This window comes from Paralichthys olivaceus, chromosome 9 (assembly GCF_024713975.1).
Source record: "Paralichthys olivaceus isolate ysfri-2021 chromosome 9, ASM2471397v2, whole genome shotgun sequence".
Classification (NCBI taxonomy): domain Eukaryota; kingdom Metazoa; phylum Chordata; class Actinopteri; order Pleuronectiformes; family Paralichthyidae; genus Paralichthys; species Paralichthys olivaceus.
This window is the reverse complement of record NC_091101.1, coordinates 15584647-15604877: the sequence shown is the minus strand read 5'-3', so window position 1 is coordinate 15604877 and position 20231 is coordinate 15584647. Positions and strand designations below refer to the sequence as shown.

Below are 20231 nucleotides of genomic sequence, written 5' to 3'. Positions count from 1 at the left end.
TTTGTGAATTATTTCACATACGATTTGATGTGGGCCCCAAGGTAAGTATGTTGGTTGTTGATCTTCCCAAAGCCAGACTCTTGTTTCCTGACCACCAGTCTAATTGACATGTTTTCTCCTTTGTTTTTCTCTTTCATGTGCCTCCCCCCTCCTCTCCCTGATGTCTGCTGTTGTTCCTGTTTCCTCCCTGACTCCTGTTAAATCCTGACTCACCAAATAAGGTAAGAAATAAGAAATATCATCTATACTGTTCACTGACACATACAGACTCATCAGTAGTACACATTACTGATGCACTGACTGAACATCATGCTCCAGATCACCACACAGTCAACACAAACTCTAGCGCTGACTATCACAAATTGGCTCAGAGTCAAGCAGTTAATCAGATTTTCCACAAGTGACACATACACAGGCCTCACACAACATCTCATAGAACATCTATCCACACTGATGACTACTTTAATCAGGCACTGATGGACAGAGCTTGTGTTGACGGCAGATCATGAGTGACTCAAAACATGTGTGACGTGTGATTGTTTATTTGAGGTGTTATTCAGGATTACACTCAACATCACATGAAAATAATATACAGTCTGTTGATAAGTGTTCATTTAAAGTTTAACACTAGTCTCTCAAATTGTTTTTACAAATTTTAGACTGGCAACTTTAATATAATATTATTTTGACTCTGTATTTTAGCTTTTCAGCATCCCCTCTTTTTTAGGGTGTGGAAACGGTGCTTCATTACATTTGAAGTTAGACTGCTCACTCTACTAACACGCTTACATGGTTTAGTAGGAGTATTAGCAGGAAGCACCATATGTTAAAGTAACTCATGCCAGATGAAGAAGCACTGTATCTTGGAGGTTAGCCTTTGTGTTTTATAGGCAATTAAACAGCATGACATCACACTCATTAAAATATGATTCACATAATAAAGCAGCATATCATTATAGTTAGATTTATGTTGTTGATATATTGAATTGCATCATATCCTTATTTAGTATAATATCATACACATTGTTGCCAGTCAAGCTGAAACTAAAATAGTCTAATGCAACAGCTCTGAAGTTATTCCTGAACATTGGCATGTAGTTTCTGTTTCAACTGTTTTCAAGAAGCCTTGATTCAACTATACAATCATTTTGAAACCTTGCACTTTGTGATGACATTTAACTTTATTGATTTACACAGAGGTGTGTCTGTTATTCAACCTACCTCCACTGATGTAAGTGGGCTGGACAGAATAATAGAAACACCTCTTTATCTAACAATATGACACCACAGCTGTCCCTTTGTTAATAAAGGTGATGCTATCTAATTCAGACCAAAGACACAAACACAACACACTTAAAAAAAAAGATAATACAACTGATTTAACACACAAATATCTAATGTAGCAGTCTTAACAAAACCTCGACATAATGTATGTCTGGTATTATGTATAGTGTTTGTAGGTATCTTGCATTACACTGCACTACAGATTGTGTGTTGCTGTTTTTCCAGTCACTCAGTATCAGTTCATCTGTCACAGGTTTGGATATAAACCGCTGTGGCTCATGGGACAGGACGGGTCGTCCACAAACCAGAGGGTTGGTGGTTCGATCCCCCAGTTCCTCCAGTCCACATGCAAAAGTGTCCCTGTGCATGAGATTGAATCCTAAATTGTCCCTGACAGTGGTGTGTGAGTGTGAATGATATGTGACAGAAGAAGCACATTGCTTCAGAGTCAACTGTGCATTTAAAACCCATTTGTTTAATGTTTTACTTTTCTTTACTCTTATGAAAAAAAATATAAAATGATTTGAATAATAATATATTATTTAATGTTTTTTATCTTATGGGGTGAATTTTGTTTTGTTTTTTATGCTGAGTGTAAATCTTGATCTTTCCATCTCCAAACTTTCCTCTACAGTTGGTATCTGTAAATTAAGCAGTGGCAGATTGTATCTGACACTTCTTTCATGGTCAGTACTCATAAGATGCACTTGTCCTCTGGATTTAGATTTCCTAATAACATATTCATTTCAGTAAAGAAAATGCTTACAAAATATAATGTGCTTTCAGGTCTTTTTCAACTTCTTTCCAAAGGGATACTAATACTATTGAGTAAAATAAATAAAGTATAATAAAGAGATTTATCTTGCTCACTTTCCAAGCAAAATTGATTGTGATATCAAGTGTCACTCCACTGTTCTGTTGATAAGTTAATTATTTAGTGCATTTCATTTTTTCTTTTTGCTTTATTATCTACAATCATGAGGTTTTTCATAGATATCATAGATATTTATTTAGCTTTGTTTCTATTCTCCACCAGACATTGTTTTATATATTATAAATAATATATAAATTATTATTTATATATTTTATTTTTTTGTCTAACTTATTTTTCCATCCATGGTAATTATAGTCAGGCTCTGTATTTATAGCAGTAAGATCTGAAAAAGGATGCAGTGGTGTATTTGTGTTTGAGCTGCTGTCTTCAGTAGGAGCCTGTGAGGATGATTGTTTCCTCTCGGTTCTCATCAGCCTGCAGCAGCAGCAGTTGGCCGCCTGTGTGGCGCTGTCCACATCCGTGGTGCTGAAATCTGCTCCAGCTCCAGCTCCCTCTCCCCCTCCCCTCTCTGCCTCTCCAGCCACATCTCCCTCTGTCGACCACATCCATGTAGGGCAGAGGACTGTTACAGATACTAGGTTTAATGTGTTTATCTTTCACAATAATCGCAACAATTTAAATACTTAAATTGGAAGAGATTGTTTATCGTTTATAGTATTGAAAATAGGCGTTTTAGACGTTATTCAGAATTTAAAAGTTAGCATATAATGCCCTCTGCGACACAGCTATATTGCGTTTAAGATTGATTTGAAAGACAGGAGTACTCAGCCTTTTCTGAGTCTAAAATGTACATCTGGTCTGTATATTGGGGGAAATAATGTTGTGTGTATGTGAGAGGCTGAGAGGGGGAGAGACTTCGAGATCATCTGCGCTCCCCCTCCCTTTTCATTAGCTCTACAGACCTTCATACGGGTATCTGACGTTAGCTGCTGACATGATTGTTTCTCTGAGGCTTGTTGGGAGCCGTGAAGACGTAATGACGTGTTCAGGCTGCACTGGCTTTCTGTGGCCACAGGAAGGCAACGAAGAGCCTTGTCAGCCACAGAGGCATGTGCATGCATTCAGGTACATAAAGGACAGATGATGAAGACAGATTATTAAATATGTGATCATTTGATCACTTATACATAAGAATCTGTGCTTAAGTCATCTCTTACCTACAGATGATATTAATAATTAGTGCTTTATATATTTTTCTATATGATATTTATATTTTTATACACATTTGAATACCGTATGAGGTGATGAGAAGGCTTTTGAATACATATTATTAATTTTAAATGAGTGGTATTTATGATTTTATATTTATATTTCAAGGCTTGACCCTAAGTGCACATTTTAAAAACCATTAAGAGTAATGATGATACTGTTAAATTGTCTAATGATATGATATTTAAATGCATCTATTACCTATGCCCAATTTTACAGTCTTTGTAAGTGATGGGGATTTTAGTAAGTGAGAGTGATGATGTTTCTGGAGTCATGAAATATTTTTTTCAGTGGATTATCCTTTTACGTCACTGTTGTTCACTTTACCATGATTGGTGGAAACGCGTTTGCTTTTTCCACCAATGAAATCCAGAGCTGTACAAAGAGATCGACTCCGTCTCATCGAGTAGCTTCAGCGTCATAACCATTGCAATGCTGTGCACAGGAGCGGTGCAGACACAAAGCATGACCGTCACTGTTATGCATAAGGACGCTTTTGCATTGGATTATAGACCTTCTCTGCTTAATCATTTGAGAATTTGGAGTTGTGGTGAGAAGATATGGGATTTATGGAACGAGGAATAATGTGGAACAAGCTGCTAACATGGCAGGCGTTTTTGTGGTGGCATCATTTCTTTGTATTGTGGAGTACAATAGATGGACAGACTCGCTACAGCATCCCGGAGGAAGTGAAACAGGGCACTGTGGTAGGAAATCTAGCCAAAGATTTGGGTTTGGTTGTATCTGAACTGTATCGACGTAAATTGCGGATAACCTCTGAAGCTGGTAAGCAGTATTTTAATATGGACTTGGGGAAGGGAGAACTGGTGGTGATTGATAGGATAGACAGGGAGGAACTGTGCGGACAAAGACCCTCATGTCTGCTGCCTTTGGAACTAGTTATAGATAACCCCCTGCAGCTGCATAGAGTCGAAATTGAAATACAGGATACAAACGATAATTCACCCAGTTTTCTCACGAAAGAGAAAGTGTTGAAAATTGCAGAGCTGGTAAATCCAGGCGCGCGTTTTCCTTTAGAAAGTGCACAGGATCCAGATGTCGGGATAAATTCCGTTCGTTCTTATCTCATAAGCAAAAATGACAATTTCAAATTGATAGTTAAAAACCACAAAGACGGAGGAAAAATTCCTGAACTCGTTCTGGAAAAACCTCTTGATCGAGAGAAGCTGCCTGTGCATAATCTTATCCTCACCGCTATAGATGGTGGGGATCCAGTGCGCTCAGGGACTTCAGAAATTAAAGTAATAGTACTTGACAACAATGACAATGCACCACAGTTTGATAAGCAGGTGTATGAAGCTAATGTCAGTGAGAAGGCTGCACCTGGAGCTCAGATACTGCAAGTTAAAGCCACAGATGCAGATGAAGGACTAAATGGAGAAATTGAATATTCCTTTGCAGAACAAACGACAGATCTAATTTTATTATTATTTGATATTCAACCTTCTACCGGAGTTATTACTGTGAAGGGAAATTTAGATCATGAAACAAGCCCTTTTCACAGATTTGACATAACTGCGAAAGACAAAGGGAACCCTAAGATGGATGGACATTGTAGTGTCGAAATTAAAATAGTGGACATTAATGACAATATTCCTGAAATAATAGTGACGTCGTTAACGACACCTGTTCCTGAAGATTCTGCGATTGGAACAGTTATTGCTTTAATTAGTGCAAAAGACCCAGACTCAGGTGACAACGGCAAAGTTAGGTTGACAGTTTCTTCCAAATATCCCTTCAAGTTAAATCCATCGGTCTCTAACCATTACTCATTAGTAACGAGTGGGCCACTTGACCGTGAAAAAAATGGCCAATATAGTGTCAAGATCAGTGCGACTGATTCTGGAAAACCACCATTATCGAGTGAAAAAATAATACTCGTTGAATTATTAGATGTAAATGACAACCCACCAGTTTTCTCCCAGCCTTCTTATGTCGTTTATGTAAAAGAAAACCATCCTCCTGGGAAAATATTGAGCTCTGTGTCAGCCTCTGACCTGGATTTTGGTGAAAACGCTAAAGTCTCTTACTCTATACTGGACTCTAAAGTGCAGGACGTGTCTGTCTCGTCGTATGTTTACATTAACTCAGATAACGGCAGCATCTACAGCATGCACTCGTTTGACTATGAGAAACTCAAGGTGTTTCAGATTCAGGTTCAGGCAAAGGATCAGGGCTCTCCGTCTCTCAGCAGCAACACCACCGTCCATGTTTTTATCCTGGACCAGAACGACAACGCCCCCGCTGTCATTTACCCCTCCTCCGCTGCCCTGGGCTCCCTCTCTCATCAGAGGATGCCCCGCTCCGCTAAAGCGGGTCACCTGGTCACTAAGGTGACGGCCGTGGACGCTGACTCGGGCCATAACGCCTGGATCTCCTACAAACTGGCGGAGGCCACAGACGCCTCTCTGTTCACTGTCAATCTGTACACAGGGGAGGTGAGGACTAAACGCGCTGTGTCCGAGCAGGACGACTCCTCTCAGAGGCTGCTTATAGAGATCAAGGACGACGGGGAACCGGTCCAGTCCTCCACCGTCACGGTGTCCATCCTGCTGGAGGACGGTCTCCATGAGCCCATCTTAGACCTCCGACACAAAGTGAGCGAGCCCAGCAAGAAAACTGGGAGAATCACCCTTTACTTGATTCTCTCTCTGGCCTCGGTGTCCGTGTTGTCTGTGGTGACTTTTCTCATCTTAGCGGTTAAATGCATCAGGAGCAGCAGAAGCAGCGGTAGTTGCTGCATGAGACAGAGCGACTGTGATGATTACAAAAACCCCAACAGAAACCTGCAGATTCAGCTCAACACTGATGGACCCATAAAGTACGTGGAGGTCCTGGGAGGAGACATGTTGTCTCAGAGTCAGTCCTTCAGGTCCTGTATGTCTCCAATGTCAGAGTACAGTGATTTCACTTTGATTAAGCCCAGCAGCACCACTGACTTTAAGGAGGTGATCAGTGTCCTGGATGCGTCTTTACCGGACAGCACCTGGACCTTTGAGAGCCAGCAGGTGAGCAGAAAACAGCCATTTATCTCTGTGATAACAAATTAAAGATATGTTTTGTTCAGAACACCATACACTGAATCATGAAGTAAGTGTATTCAACACATCTGTGAGTCTCACACACGCACGTCTGAACAGTTCAGCACCGGGATAGTGGAGAGCGAAATACTATACTATTATTCCATAGCGTAACGATTAAAGTATGTCTGTTTTGTCCCTAATGTTATCAATATTTTCAGAAAAAAATTAAAACAGGAAAGGAGAATTATATTCTTTATTTTCTGTCTTTTATTTTCATATTTGTCATCCCCAATGTTTCATAATACTTCCCTGTTGAAGTGGCGAGCCACAAACACAGTGCTGCCTCTTTAAGAGTGTCGATCAGTCTCGCTCTCGTTGGATGATGCAAAGGGAGGCTGTGCACCAATAGGAATCAGAACTGTACAAAGCAATCTAGTCCCTGCCCCCATGCAGCCTCGGCGCTCTAACATTTAGTCTGCAAAGAGGTAGACGAGAGAGCAATGAGCTCTTGTTGTAGAATATGAAATGTGTATTTTTCGGCTTATTTGAATGGTCTGTAATTGGTGAAACATTTTCTGTGGGAATAATACCTGCGATGATGGATTCCAAGGTTGTTCTACACATCATGACGGTTGGAATTAAAGAGTGTTAGCGGAGGAAGGATGACAAAGACAATAGGATACCGAGACTGGAGATGGCTGGCGCTTTGGTGGCATCATTTCTTTCTCTTGTGGAGTATAATACACGGACAGACTCGTTACAGCATCCCGGAGGAACTAAAACAGGGCTCTGTGGTAGGAAATCTAGCCAAAGATCTCGGTTTGGGGCTGTCTGAGATTTTTGATCGCAAACTGCGAGTCGCCTCTGAGGCTGGTAAGCAGTATTTCACTGTGGATGCGGGGAAGGGCGAGCTGGTGGTGAATGACAGAATAGACAGAGAGGCTTTATGTGGACAAAGCGCCAGCTGTGTGTTGCCTCTGCAAGTTGTAATTGAAGACCCATTACAACTGTTTCGTGTCGAGGTTGAAATACAAGACATTAATGACAATTCGCCGAGATTCCCATCAAATGACGTCACATTGGAAATTGCGGAATCTACAGTGGTAGGGGTTCGATTCCCTCTGGAAAGCGCTATCGACCCAGACGTCGGCAGTAATTCACTGAAGTCATACACTCTCAGTAAAGACGAGTGTTTTAGTATTAGAGTTAAAGAAGTTGCCGGTGGAAGAAAAGTCCCTGAATTGATTTTAGCAAAACTTTTAGACAGAGAGAAAAAGGCTGTTCATAAGCTTTTGTTGACAGCTCTAGATGGGGGCAACCCACTGAGATCAGGCACCTCTCAAGTAACGATTAAGGTCCTTGACAACAACGATAATGTTCCAGCTTTTGATAAACCCCTGTATAAAGTATCTATCAATGAAAATGCTGCGGAAGGTGCAATAATTGTACAAACAAAAGCCTCAGATATGGATGATGGTCAAAACGGAGAAATAGAGTATTCTTTTGGAGCGCACACATCAGATGCTGTTCTCTCTGTTTTCAGTATTGATCACATATCGGGAACAGTATTTCTAAAAGGAAATTTAGATTTCGAATCAGCTGCAAATTATGAAATAGACATAAGTGCGAAAGACAAAGGCATTCCGAGAATGGAGGGTCACTGCATTATCCATGTTGAGGTTTTAGATGTAAACGATAACGCCCCAGAAATAATACTAACCTCTCATCCAAAACCAGTCCGTGAAGACTCTCCTGATGGCACCGTAGTAGCTTTAATCAGTGCCCGAGATCTGGACTCCGGTGATAACGGTAAAGTAACATTACAGCTCCCCAAGAAATGTCAGTTTTCACTCAAACCATCTTTTTCACAAAATTACGCGCTGGTTACCAGAGGTGTTTTAGATCGAGAAAATGTCTCCGAATATAATATTGAAATAACAGCCACTGATTCAGGCTCTCCTCCTCTGTCCAGTAAGAAAATTATACCAGTCAGCATCACTGATGTGAATGACAACCCTCCTGTATTCTCTCAGCCCTCCTATAATGTGTATTTAAAGGAGAATGGGGTACCAGGATCTATACTGTACTCAGTATCAGCCTCTGACCTGGATTTTGGTGAAAACGCTAAAGTCTCTTACACTATACTGGACTCTAAAGTGCAGGACGTGTCTGTCTCGTCGTATGTTTACATTAACTCAGATAACGGCAGCATCTACAGCATGCACTCGTTTGACTATGAGAAACTCAAGGTGTTTCAGATTCAGGTTCAGGCAAAGGATCAGGGCTCTCCGTCTCTCAGCAGCAACACCACCGTCCATGTTTTTATCCTGGACCAGAACGACAACGCCCCCGCTGTCATTTACCCCTCCTCCGCTGCCCTGGGCTCCCTCTCTCATCAGAGAATGCCCCGCTCCGCTAAAGCGGGTCACCTGGTCACTAAGGTGACGGCCGTGGACGCTGACTCGGGCCATAACGCCTGGATCTCCTACAAACTGGCGGAGGCCACAGACGCCTCTCTGTTCACTGTCAATCTGTACACAGGGGAGGTGAGGACTAAACGCGCTGTGTCCGAGCAGGACGACTCCTCTCAGAGGCTGCTTATAGAGATCAAGGACGACGGGGAACCGGTCCAGTCCTCCACTGTCACGGTGTCCATCCTGCTGGAGGACGGTCTCCATGAGCCCATCTTAGACCTCCGACACAAAGTGAGCGAGCCCAGCAAGAAAACTGGGAGAATCACCCTTTATTTGATTCTCTCTCTGGCCTCGGTGTCCGTGCTGTCTGTGGTGACTTTTCTCATCTTAGCGGTTAAATGCATCAGGAGCAGCAGAAGCAGCGGTAGTTGCTGCATGAGGCAGAGCGACTGTGATGATTACAAGAACCCCAACAGAAACCTGCAGATTCAGCTCAACACTGATGGACCCATAAAGTACGTGGAGGTCCTGGGAGGAGACATGTTGTCTCAGAGTCAGTCCTTCAGGTCCTGTATGTCTCCAATGTCAGAGTACAGTGATTTCACTTTGATTAAGCCCAGCAGCACCACTGACTTTAAGGAGGTGATCAGTGTCCTCGATGCGTCTTTACCGGACAGCACCTGGACCTTTGAGAGCCAGCAGGTGAGCAGATGACAGCATTTCATTCTAATAGTGGAAATTAAATGCTTTGGCTTTTTTTTACTTAGCAAAAGAAATACTTTGTCAAAATGTGTATTGTGTGGAAGTGAATCATTTGAAACAGATCGTTATGCCTATGTCCATCCATCCTGGCTGTATATTATTTCCATCACATCTTTTTCGAATTGTTTATCATAAAAAATGATTACAAAGCCAGGTAGCCTGCATTAAACGTATGCTGAAATGTTGGAAACAGCAGTGTTTAAGGAATGAAACGAAGTTGTGTTACACATGCACATTTGAATATTTCAGCACCACCACAGTGGACAGCGACTCAGTGATGAAGTGGATTTACTTAGTGTGTATTGAAACTACATTACTGTTGTGCTTTCACATTTTCATCCGTTGCTTTGAGATGGTTGGAGGCAGATTTCTTGTAATTATTAATAATATTTTGGTTCCATATTGTTTGGCATTTACACGTTTTTCTTACAATCATCCATGAGAGCTCAGAATCAGATTGAAGCTGCCTCTACCAGAGTGTCGATCAGTCTCTCTCTCATTGGATGGTGGATATGTAGGCTGTGCACCAATAGGATTCAGAACTGTACAAAGCAATCTAGTCCCTGCCCCCATGCAGCCTCGGCGCTTTATCACTTACAATGCAACCAGCTCGGGGAGAGACAGCAATGAGCTCGCGTTTTTTTTTTAAAGATTTAAACATATGAATTTCAGCTTTCAGCCATGATCAGACGACGTGGTCATTTTTCTTTGGGAGTATTTCCTACTCTGTTGGATTCCAGCATCGTTATAAAGAATATCTCGTTTGGAATAAGTGTGTTATAACGGAGCGAGGATGACAAAGACAATGGGATATCGAGACTGGAGATGGCAGGCGCTTTGGTGGCATCATTTCTTTCTCTTGTGGAGTATAACAGATGCACAGACTCGTTACAGCATCCCGGAGGAACTAAAACAAGGCTCTGTGGTAGGAAATCTAGCCAAAGATCTTGGTTTGGGACCGTCTGAGATTTTTAATCGCAAACTGCGAGTCGCCTCTGAGGCTGGTAAGCAGTATTTCACTGTGGATGCGGGGAAGGGCGAGCTGGTGGTGAATGACAGAATAGACAGAGAGGCTCTATGTGGACAAAGCGCCAGCTGTGTTCTACCTCTGCAAGTAGTTGTGGAAAACCCTTTGCAGTCTCATCGAATTGAAGTGGAAATCAGAGACATAAATGACAATTCTCCTCGTTTTCATACGCAGGAGATTAACCTTAAAATACCAGAATCCGTTGCGCTTGGTAAACGTTTTCCTCTGGAGAGCGCAGAGGACCCTGATGTTGGGAGCAATTCTTTGAAAACCTACTCTCTAAGCAAAAACGATTATTTTTCTCTTAAATTTAAAGAAACAAAAAATGGAAAAGCAGTCCCCGAATTAGTGTTAGAAAAAACATTAGACCGGGAAAAGAATGCTCTCCATCACCTGCTGTTAACAGCATTAGATGGAGGAAACCCAGTCACGTCTGGAACCTGTAAGATCATCATTACTGTACTTGATAATAACGATAATTTCCCAGTGTTCAACGAAAATGAATATAAAGTCTCTTTAAAAGAGAATAGCACCAAAGGGACATTTGTCATCAAACTCAAAGCTACAGATGCTGACGATGGTCTTAATGGTGAAGTTAAATATTCTTTCGGGTCTCGTACTCCAGACTTTGTGTTATCAACATTTGAAATCAATGATATGACAGGAGAAATCGTATTAAAAGGTTCACTAGATTATGAAACTTCAAAATCTTATCTGATCGATGTAACTGCTAAAGACAAAGGCGTCCCTGAAATGGAGGGTGACTGTCGTGTACAGCTGGATGTGGAGGACATAAACGATAATGCGCCAGATATTGTGTTGACTTCAAATCCCATGCCTGTTCGCGAAGACGCACCAAGTGGCACAGTGGTGGCTTTGATCAGTGCACGAGACCTTGACTCCGGTAATAACGGTAAAGTCACATTGCATTTACCCAAACGTTCTCCCTTCACTCTAAAACCGTCGTTTTCTAATAATTATGAACTAGTTACCAGTGCAGCTTTAGACAGAGAGAGTTTCCCAGAGTATAATATTGAAATAACAGCCACTGACTCAGGCTCTCCTCCTCTGTCCAGTAAGAAAATTATACCAGTCAGCATCACTGATGTGAATGACAACCCTCCTGTATTCTCTCAGCCCTCCTATAATGTGTATTTAAAGGAGAATGGGGTACCAGGATCTATACTGTACTCAGTATCAGCCTCTGACCTGGATTTTGGTGAAAACGCTAAAGTCTCTTACTCTATACTGGACTCTAAAGTGCAGGACGTGTCTGTCTCGTCGTATGTTTACATTAACTCAGATAACGGCAGCATCTACAGCATGCACTCGTTTGACTATGAGAAACTCAAGGTGTTTCAGATTCAGGTTCAGGCAAAGGATCAGGGCTCTCCGTCTCTCAGCAGCAACACCACCGTCCATGTTTTTATCCTGGACCAGAACGACAACGCACCCGCTGTCATTTACCCCTCCTCCGCTGCCCTGGGCTCCCTCTCTCATCAGAGAATGCCCCGCTCCGCTAAAGCGGGTCACCTGGTCACTAAGGTGACGGCCGTGGACGCTGACTCGGGCCATAACGCCTGGATCTCCTACAAACTGGCGGAGGCCACAGACGCCTCTCTGTTCACTGTCAATCTGTACACAGGGGAGGTGAGGACTAAACGCGCTGTGTCCGAGCAGGACGACTCCTCTCAGAGGCTGCTTATAGAGATCAAGGACGACGGGGAACCGGTCCAGTCCTCCACTGTCACGGTTTCCATCCTGCTGGAGGACGGTCTCCATGAGCCCATCTTAGACCTCCGACACAAAGTGAGCGAGCCCAGCAAGAAAACTGGGAGAATCACCCTTTATTTGATTCTCTCTCTGGCCTCGGTGTCCGTTCTGTCTGTGGTGACTTTTCTCATCTTAGCGGTTAAATGCATCAGGAGCAGCAGAAGCAGCGGTAGTTGCTGCATGAGACAGAGTGACTGTGATGATTACAAGAACCCCAACAGAAACCTGCAGATTCAGCTCAACACTGATGGACCCATAAAGTACGTGGAGGTCCTGGGAGGAGACATGTTGTCTCAGAGTCAGTCCTTCAGGTCCTGTATGTCACCAATGTCAGAGTACAGTGATTTCACTTTGATTAAGCCCAGCAGCACCACTGACTTTAAGGAGGTGATCAGTGTCCTGGATGCGTCTTTACCGGACAGCACCTGGACCTTTGAGAGCCAGCAGGTGAGCAGAGAGTAAAATTATCTTCTTTATGCACATTTACAACTGAGAATCTTTTAGTTTTTACATGATTTATTGCCTGTTTGTCCTCAAGGATTGGATTTGATATGATGACATTTTTTCAAGTATCACCATAGTGAGATTTATATTATAATATTTGTTTCATGTGACATGAAGGAGCAAAAAAGGCTTTTTTGTCACATGTATTTCCTACACACATGCAACTGAACATTTGACGCTGAAATAATTTCACATTCTTCACAAATCACTCGCTAAATGTCAAAAATGAAAATGAAAAAAAAACGTACTAAAATAATCTTAGTCCTTGTAGGATTATGACATATAGTCTATTTAGCATTACAACTCCTATATGCTGCTTCAGATATAATAGACTTTAATAAACCGCCTTTTGTTGCTGTCGAGCTATATGGATAATTGATTTTGAACATGACCTTTGAAGATATGCTATTCATATTCCAATTTATCGAATTAAATCTTAGCCTGTGCTGAAAGTTCCCTCTTTTTTTATTACATTGGTGTGAATTTCATATTTACACATCTTGCAAAATTGATATGAAGTTAAATATTTGAATGGCAACATGACTAAATTTCAAGGAATTGTTACAATAATTATCAGTAAAATGAATTATAATCTGATTGACTCCTGGGTTTGTTTTTAAAAGGTATTCTTTGTAAGAAGCACCTGGTTGTGCCATTTCTGGCATTCTTGATCTGCAATACTGGGGCTGTAGCACATTTCTGTTTCAAGCTCATTGGATGTAGGTTAGATGCTCTGCACCAATAGAATTAGGAGCTGTACAAAGAGATCTATTCCCTCCCCCACCCATTCTCAACACTGTAGCCAGTGCATTGCTCCGACCCGAGATGAGAGGAGGATGCGTTTAAACACTCAGATTAAATAACATAACTTTAATTCGCATGTCAGGATGCATACATGCGGATATCTTTGGAGTACAGCAAGTTCATCTTTGATGGATTTTCATATTGACGTCTTTATTCGGAATGACACGTCGGTGGGAAATAATGTCCTGTTGTAAGGGACCGAGGATGACAAAGAGAATGGGATACGGAGACTGGAGGTGGCAGGCGCTTTGGTGGCATCATTTCTTTCTCTTGTGGAGTACAACAGACGGACAGACGCGTTACAGCATCCCGGAGGAGCTGGAGCGAGGCTCTGTGGTAGGAAATCTAGCCAAAGATCTTGGTTTGGGACTGTCTGAGATTTTTGACCGTAAGCTGCGAGTCGCCTCTGAGGCTGAAGAGCAGTATTTCACTGTGGATGCGGGGAAGGGCGAGCTGGTGGTGAATGACAGAATAGACAGAGAGGCTTTATGTGGACAAAGCGCGAGCTGTGTTCTACCTCTGCAGGTTGTAATAGAGAACCCGTTACAGTTAAATCGGATAGAAGTGGAAATAAGAGACGTGAACGACAACGCTCCTCGTTTTCTCAAAAGCGATCATATAATAGAAATAGCTGAATCCACCGTTGTAGGTGTGCGTTTTCCCTTAGAGAGCGCAGAGGACCCTGATGTTGGGAGTAACGGATTGAAGACGTACACGCTTAGCAAAGATGATTGCTTCATTTTAAAAGTAAAAGAAATTGAAAATGGAAGAAAAATACCCGAGTTAGTTTTAAATAAATCATTAGATCGGGAGAAAAAGGCAATTCACAATTTATTTCTTACTGCAATGGACGGAGGAAACCCGGTTAAATCTGGAACTTCAAAAATAACTATAACAGTTCTTGATATTAATGATAATGTGCCATTATTCGAACACAACGTTTATAAAGTGGCTGTTCAGGAAAACAGTGCGAATGGCTCGTTTTTAATCACAACAAAAGCCACGGACATAGACGAGGGTGCAAATGGAGAAATTGAATACTCACTTGGCATACACACACCACCAACGGTGCTGTCATTGTTTCATATAAATGCCGTCACTGGAGATATATATTTGAAAAAACAGTTAGACCATGAAGATCAAACCTCGTATCGAATAGATGTTAGTGCAAAAGACAAAGGCTTGCCTAAGATGGAGGGTCACTGCAGTGTGCAGGTGGATGTCTTAGACGTAAATGACAATCCCCCAGAAATACTGCTGACTTCAAAACCCACTATTGTACCCGAAGACTCTCGCAGTGGCACAGTTGTTGCTTTGCTCAAAGTCAGAGACCTTGATTCAGGGGATAACAGTAAAGTCACTTTACAGCTTCCCAAAGGTTCTCCTTTTACTTTAAAACCATCATTTTCTAATAATTATGCACTAGTTACCAGTGGTGCTTTAGACAGAGAGAGTTTCTCTGAATATAATATTGAAATAACAGCCACTGACTCAGGCTCTCCTCCTCTGTCCAGTAAGAAAATTATACCAGTCAGCATCACCGATGTGAATGACAACCCTCCTGTATTCTCTCAGCCCTCCTATAATGTGTATTTAAAGGAGAATGGGATACCAGGATCTATACTGTACTCAGTATCAGCCTCTGACCTGGATTTTGGTGAAAACGCTAAAGTCTCTTACTCTATACTGGACTCTAAAGTGCAGGACGTGTCTGTCTCGTCGTATGTTTACATTAACTCAGATAACGGCAGCATCTACAGCATGCACTCGTTTGACTATGAGAAACTCAAGGTGTTTCAAATTCAGGTTCAGGCAAAGGATCAGGGCTCTCCGTCTCTCAGCAGCAACACCACCGTCCATGTTTTTATCCTGGACCAGAACGACAACGCCCCCGCTGTCATTTACCCCTCCTCCGCTGCCCTGGGCTCCCTCTCTCATCAGAGGATGCCCCGCTCCGCTAAAGCGGGTCACCTGGTCACTAAGGTGACGGCCGTGGACGCTGACTCGGGCCATAACGCCTGGATCTCCTACAAACTGGCGGAGGCCACAGACGCCTCTCTGTTCACTGTCAATCTGTACACAGGGGAGGTGAGGACTAAACGCGCTGTGTCCGAGCAGGACGACTCCTCTCAGAGGCTGCTTATAGAGATCAAGGACGACGGGGAACCGGTCCAGTCCTCCACCGTCACGGTGTCCATCCTGCTGGAGGACGGTCTCCATGAGCCCATCTTAGACCTCCGACACAAAGTGAGCGAGCCCAGCAAGAAAACTGGGAGAATCACCCTTTACTTGATTCTCTCTCTGGCCTCGGTGTCCGTGCTGTCTGTGGTGACTTTTCTCATCTTAGCGGTTAAATGCATCAGGAGCAGCAGAAGCAGTGGTAGTTGCTGCATGAGACAGAGCGACTGTGATGATTACAAGAACCCCAACAGAAACCTGCAGATTCAGCTCAACACTGATGGACCCATAAAGTACGTGGAGGTCCTGGGAGGAGACATGTTGTCTCAGAGTCAGTCCTTCAGGTCCTGTATGTCTCCAATGTCAGAGTACAGTGATTTCACTTTGATTAAGCCCAGCAGCACCACTGACTTTAAGGAGGTGATCAGTGTTCTGGATGCGTCTTTACCGGACAGCACCTGGACCTTTGAGAGCCAGCAGGTGAGCAGATAATAGGACATTTTGATATTCACATGACATGTTTGTTATTGCTTAAATAACATATGATGTTTGATTTTCGCCTGGTAAAAACGATAAAAATTGAATTTTCATCTTCATTTTTATCAACCTCATATTCAAAATGTATGAGCACTGGAATATAATTTTGTCAGGTTAATACTTATTTAATAGTGCAATTAAGTGTCCAGCCAATATTTTTTATTCTGCCCAATTTCGATTCTCCAGTAACTCAAACTTGCAAAACAAGATTTGTCTAAACAACAGTAAAAAAAAAGACCCTGTGCTTTGGTATTGTAGTTGTGAATTTTTTTTCATTTTTGATTGAAGACAAATAGTGATTCATTTAACTTAAAGTACGTGTTTAACCTTTCATACATAGTATAAATGGGACATAGCTATTCGTTTCTATCTGTTGAAGTGGTGTATACTGAATACACAGTATATATGATGGTATTTGATAAAGCTCCAGCAGCACAAGTTTAAAACCTGAGGAATATATCACACACTGTAATGCGTCTCTGCCTCCTCTCATGGGCGCAGCTCTGTGTTTAAATGCACTGCTCAGTCGTCTTCCTATTGGATGCTGGCGAGAGATGCTGTGCACCAATCCCATACAGAACTGTACAAAGAGATCTACCCCCTCCCCGTGTCTGCCTCGGCACCATAAGCGTTAACAATGCAAAGAGCTGGAGGACGGTGGGTGATGCATCTCGGAGATCAAGACGAGAATTTACAATTTAAGTTTCAGAGATGAACGAAAATGCGTTGTATATTTTTATGTTGGTAACTAACGCTCTTTTGGAATTGGATATTATCTTCGATTTTCTCGATGGGAAATAACATATTCTAACGGACCGGGGATGACAAAGACAATGGGATACCGAGACTGGAGATGGCAGGCGCTTTGGTGGCATCATTTCTTTCTCTTGTGGAGTATAACAGACGCACAGACTCGTTACAGCATCCCGGAGGAACTAAAACAGGGCTCTGTGGTAGGAAATCTAGCCAAAGATCTCGGTTTGGGACTGTCTGAGATTTTTGATCGTAAGCTGCGAGTCGCCTCTGAGGCTGATGAGCAGTATTTCACTGTGGATGCGGGGAAGGGCGAGCTGGTGGTGAATGACAGAATAGACAGAGAGGCTTTATGTGGACAAAGCGCCAGCTGTGTTCTACCTCTGCAGATCGTTCTTGAAAACCCTCTAAGTTTACATCGCATTGAGGTAGAAATAAAGGATATAAACGACAATTCACCCAGATTTCACACAAAAGAAATGTCTTTGAAAATAGCTGAATCTGCAGCAGTGGGATCTCGTTTTCTTCTCGAGGGCGCAGAGGATTCAGACGTTGGAAGTAATGCGGTGAAATCCTACACTTTGACCAAAAACGAATGCTTTTCGTTGAAAATGAAGGAGGTTGAAGATGGAAAAACAGTCCCTGAGTTAGTGTTAGAGAAGCTTCTTGACCGAGAGAAGAAAGCAGTTCATCGGCTACTACTGACTGCGTTAGACGGAGGGAACCCAGTCATGTCTGGTACCTCACAGATCACTATCACAGTGCTTGACGTAAATGATAATTTTCCAGTTTTTGATAAAAATATATACAAAGTGTCGTTACAAGAGAACGCTGTAAAGGATACTTTTGTTGTGAAAATGACAGCAACGGATGATGACGAGGGACCAAACGGTGAAGTTGAATTCTCTTTTGGCTCGCGGACACCTGATAACTTTTTATCAGTATTTGAAATAAATTCATTAACAGGGGAAATACAGTTGCAAGGAAACTTAGATTATGAAAGAACAACCTCCTACAAAATTGAAATAACTGCGAAAGACCAGGGAGTTCCTGAAATGGAAAGTCACTGTCGTCTCCAAATAGATGTTATAGATGTTAACGATAACACTCCAGAGATTGTTCTCACCTCTGAACCGCAGCCAGTGCGTGAAGACGCACCAAGTGGCACAGTGGTGGCTTTGCTCAAAGCACGTGATGCCGACTCTGGCAATAACGCTAAAGTGACATTGCAATTATCCAAAGGTTCTCCCTTCAATCTAAAACCATCATTTTCTAATAATTACGCGCTGGTTACCAGTGGTGCTTTAGACAGAGAGAGTTTCTCTGAATATGATATTGAAATAACAGCCACTGACTCAGGCTCTCCTCCTCTGTCCAGTAAGAAAATTATACCAGTCAGCATCACTGATGTGAATGACAACCCTCCTGTATTCTCGCATCCCTCCTATAATGTGTATTTAAAAGAGAATGGGGTACCAGGATCTATACTGTACTCAGTATCAGCCTCTGACCTGGATTTTGGTGAAAACGCTAAAGTCTCTTACTCTATACTGGACTCTAAAGTGCAGGACGTGTCTGTCTCGTCGTATGTTTACATTAACTCAGATAACGGCAGCATCTACAGCATGCACTCGTTTGACTATGAGAAACTCAAGGTGTTTCAGATTCAGGTTCAGGCAAAGGATCAGGGCTCTCCGTCTCTCAGCAGCAACACCACCGTCCATGTTTTTATCCTGGACCAGAACGACAACACCCCCGCTGTCATTTACCCCTCCTCCGCTGCCCTGGGCTCCCTCTCTCATCAGAGGATGCCCCGCTCCGCTAAAGGGGGTCACCTGGTCACTAAGGTGACGGCCGTGGACGCTGACTCGGGCCATAACGCCTGGATCTCCTACAAACTGGCGGAGGCCACAGACGCCTCTCTGTTCACTGTCAATCTGTACACAGGGGAGGTGAGGACTAAACGCGCTGTGTCCGAGCAGGACGACTCCTCTCAGAGGCTGCTTATAGAGATCAAGGACGACGGGGAACCGGTCCAGTCCTCCACCGTCACGGTGTCCATCCTGCTGGAGGACGGTCTCCATGAGCCCATCTTAGACCTCCGACACAAAGTGAGCGAGCCCAGCAAGAAAACTGGGAGAATCACCCTTTATTTGATTCTCTCTCTGGCCTCGGTGTCCGTGCTGTCTGTGGTGACTTTTCTCATCTTAGCGGTTAAATGCATCAGGAGCAGCAGAAGCAGCGGTAGTTGCTGCATGAGACAGAGTGACTGTGATGATTACAAGAACCCCAACAGAAACCTGCAGATTCAGCTCAACACTGATGGACCCATAAAGTACGTGGAGGTCCTGGGAGGAGACATGTTGTCTCAGAGTCAGTCCTTCAGGTCCTGTATGTCTCCAATGTCAGAGTACAGTGATTTCACTTTGATTAAGCCCAGCAGCACCACTGACTTTAAGGAGGTGATCAGTGTCCTGGATGCGTCTTTACCGGACAGCACCTGGACCTTTGAGAGCCAGCAGGTGAGCAGAAAACAATAGACGTCCCATCACACATTTTCAGTTATTATTGGCAAATAAGCTTATTTTTACCCCTCAGTGTTGATTAATATATAGGAGAGAAATATGGAGGTACAATGTCCTGATTAGGTTGTTTTTCAGTTTTTTCAATTTGCTCCTTCAAACATATGATTTGATATTCACACAAACAATATTTGAAAGTGTGTTATTCAATATTTATTTCCAATCGTGCAATCTTTCATTATCTTTTATTCTCTTCAATATCTCATGTTTAAACCTGTAATGCAGTAAAGCATTTAAAAGCTGCTGTTGGCTCAAAATTATCAGAAAAGGAAGTTGATCATATAACTTGGAACCAACACAGTGCTTTTTTAGGGAATGGAATATTTGTACATTTGTTTCATCAACATTTTTTGTTTGATTTATTATATGGCAAATATGGCAGCAGCAATCACTGAAATGTAGATATAAATTTGTTACTCAAATATTTAATATAAATTCCCGTCTTTTGTGGCGTTTTTGTTTGTTTTCCTTTACTTTTTATGTGATAATTCAAGCAGATTTATCTCATAAATCTCACTCCCCTCA

General features: G+C 42.6%; 5 protein-coding genes across 47 annotated transcripts in view; all 5 read left to right on the top strand.

The window, feature by feature from the left end:
• LOC109648067 (protocadherin gamma-A11-like) overlaps positions 1 to 20231 on the top strand; it is a 225240-nt gene that overhangs the window by 182452 nt on the left and 22557 nt on the right. For 4 of the 43 annotated variants that reach the window (XM_069531613.1, XM_069531612.1, XM_069531608.1 and 1 more), the window contains exon 1: positions 13671 to 16314. The exons of the other annotated variants lie outside the window; for them this stretch is intronic. In XM_069531613.1, coding sequence (XP_069387714.1) covers positions 13816 to 16314 — 2499 coding nt within the window. In that variant the 5' untranslated portion in view covers positions 13671 to 13815. Of the gene's footprint in view, positions 1 to 13670; positions 16315 to 20231 lie in introns of those variants that run through there. 43 annotated transcript variants of the gene reach the window in all.
• LOC138411405 (protocadherin gamma-C5-like) lies at positions 3760 to 6414 on the top strand. The gene has a single exon (XM_069531660.1). It carries the CDS (start codon positions 3889 to 3891, stop codon positions 6397 to 6399), a length of 2511 nt encoding a protein of 836 aa, XP_069387761.1. The 5' UTR covers positions 3760 to 3888; the 3' UTR covers positions 6400 to 6414.
• On the top strand, positions 6842 to 9515 carry LOC109636196 (protocadherin gamma-C5-like). Its single transcript, XM_020097831.2, has one exon. It carries the CDS (start codon positions 7035 to 7037, stop codon positions 9498 to 9500), a length of 2466 nt encoding a protein of 821 aa, XP_019953390.2. The 5' UTR covers positions 6842 to 7034; the 3' UTR covers positions 9501 to 9515.
• Positions 10132 to 12825, top strand: LOC138411410 (protocadherin gamma-C5-like). The gene has a single exon (XM_069531666.1). The coding sequence runs from the start codon at positions 10342 to 10344 to the stop codon at positions 12808 to 12810; it is 2469 nt and encodes an 822-aa protein (XP_069387767.1). The 5' UTR covers positions 10132 to 10341; the 3' UTR covers positions 12811 to 12825.
• Positions 16996 to 20022, top strand: LOC138411409 (protocadherin gamma-C5-like). The gene has a single exon (XM_069531665.1). It carries the CDS (start codon positions 17193 to 17195, stop codon positions 19662 to 19664), a length of 2472 nt encoding a protein of 823 aa, XP_069387766.1. The 5' UTR covers positions 16996 to 17192; the 3' UTR covers positions 19665 to 20022.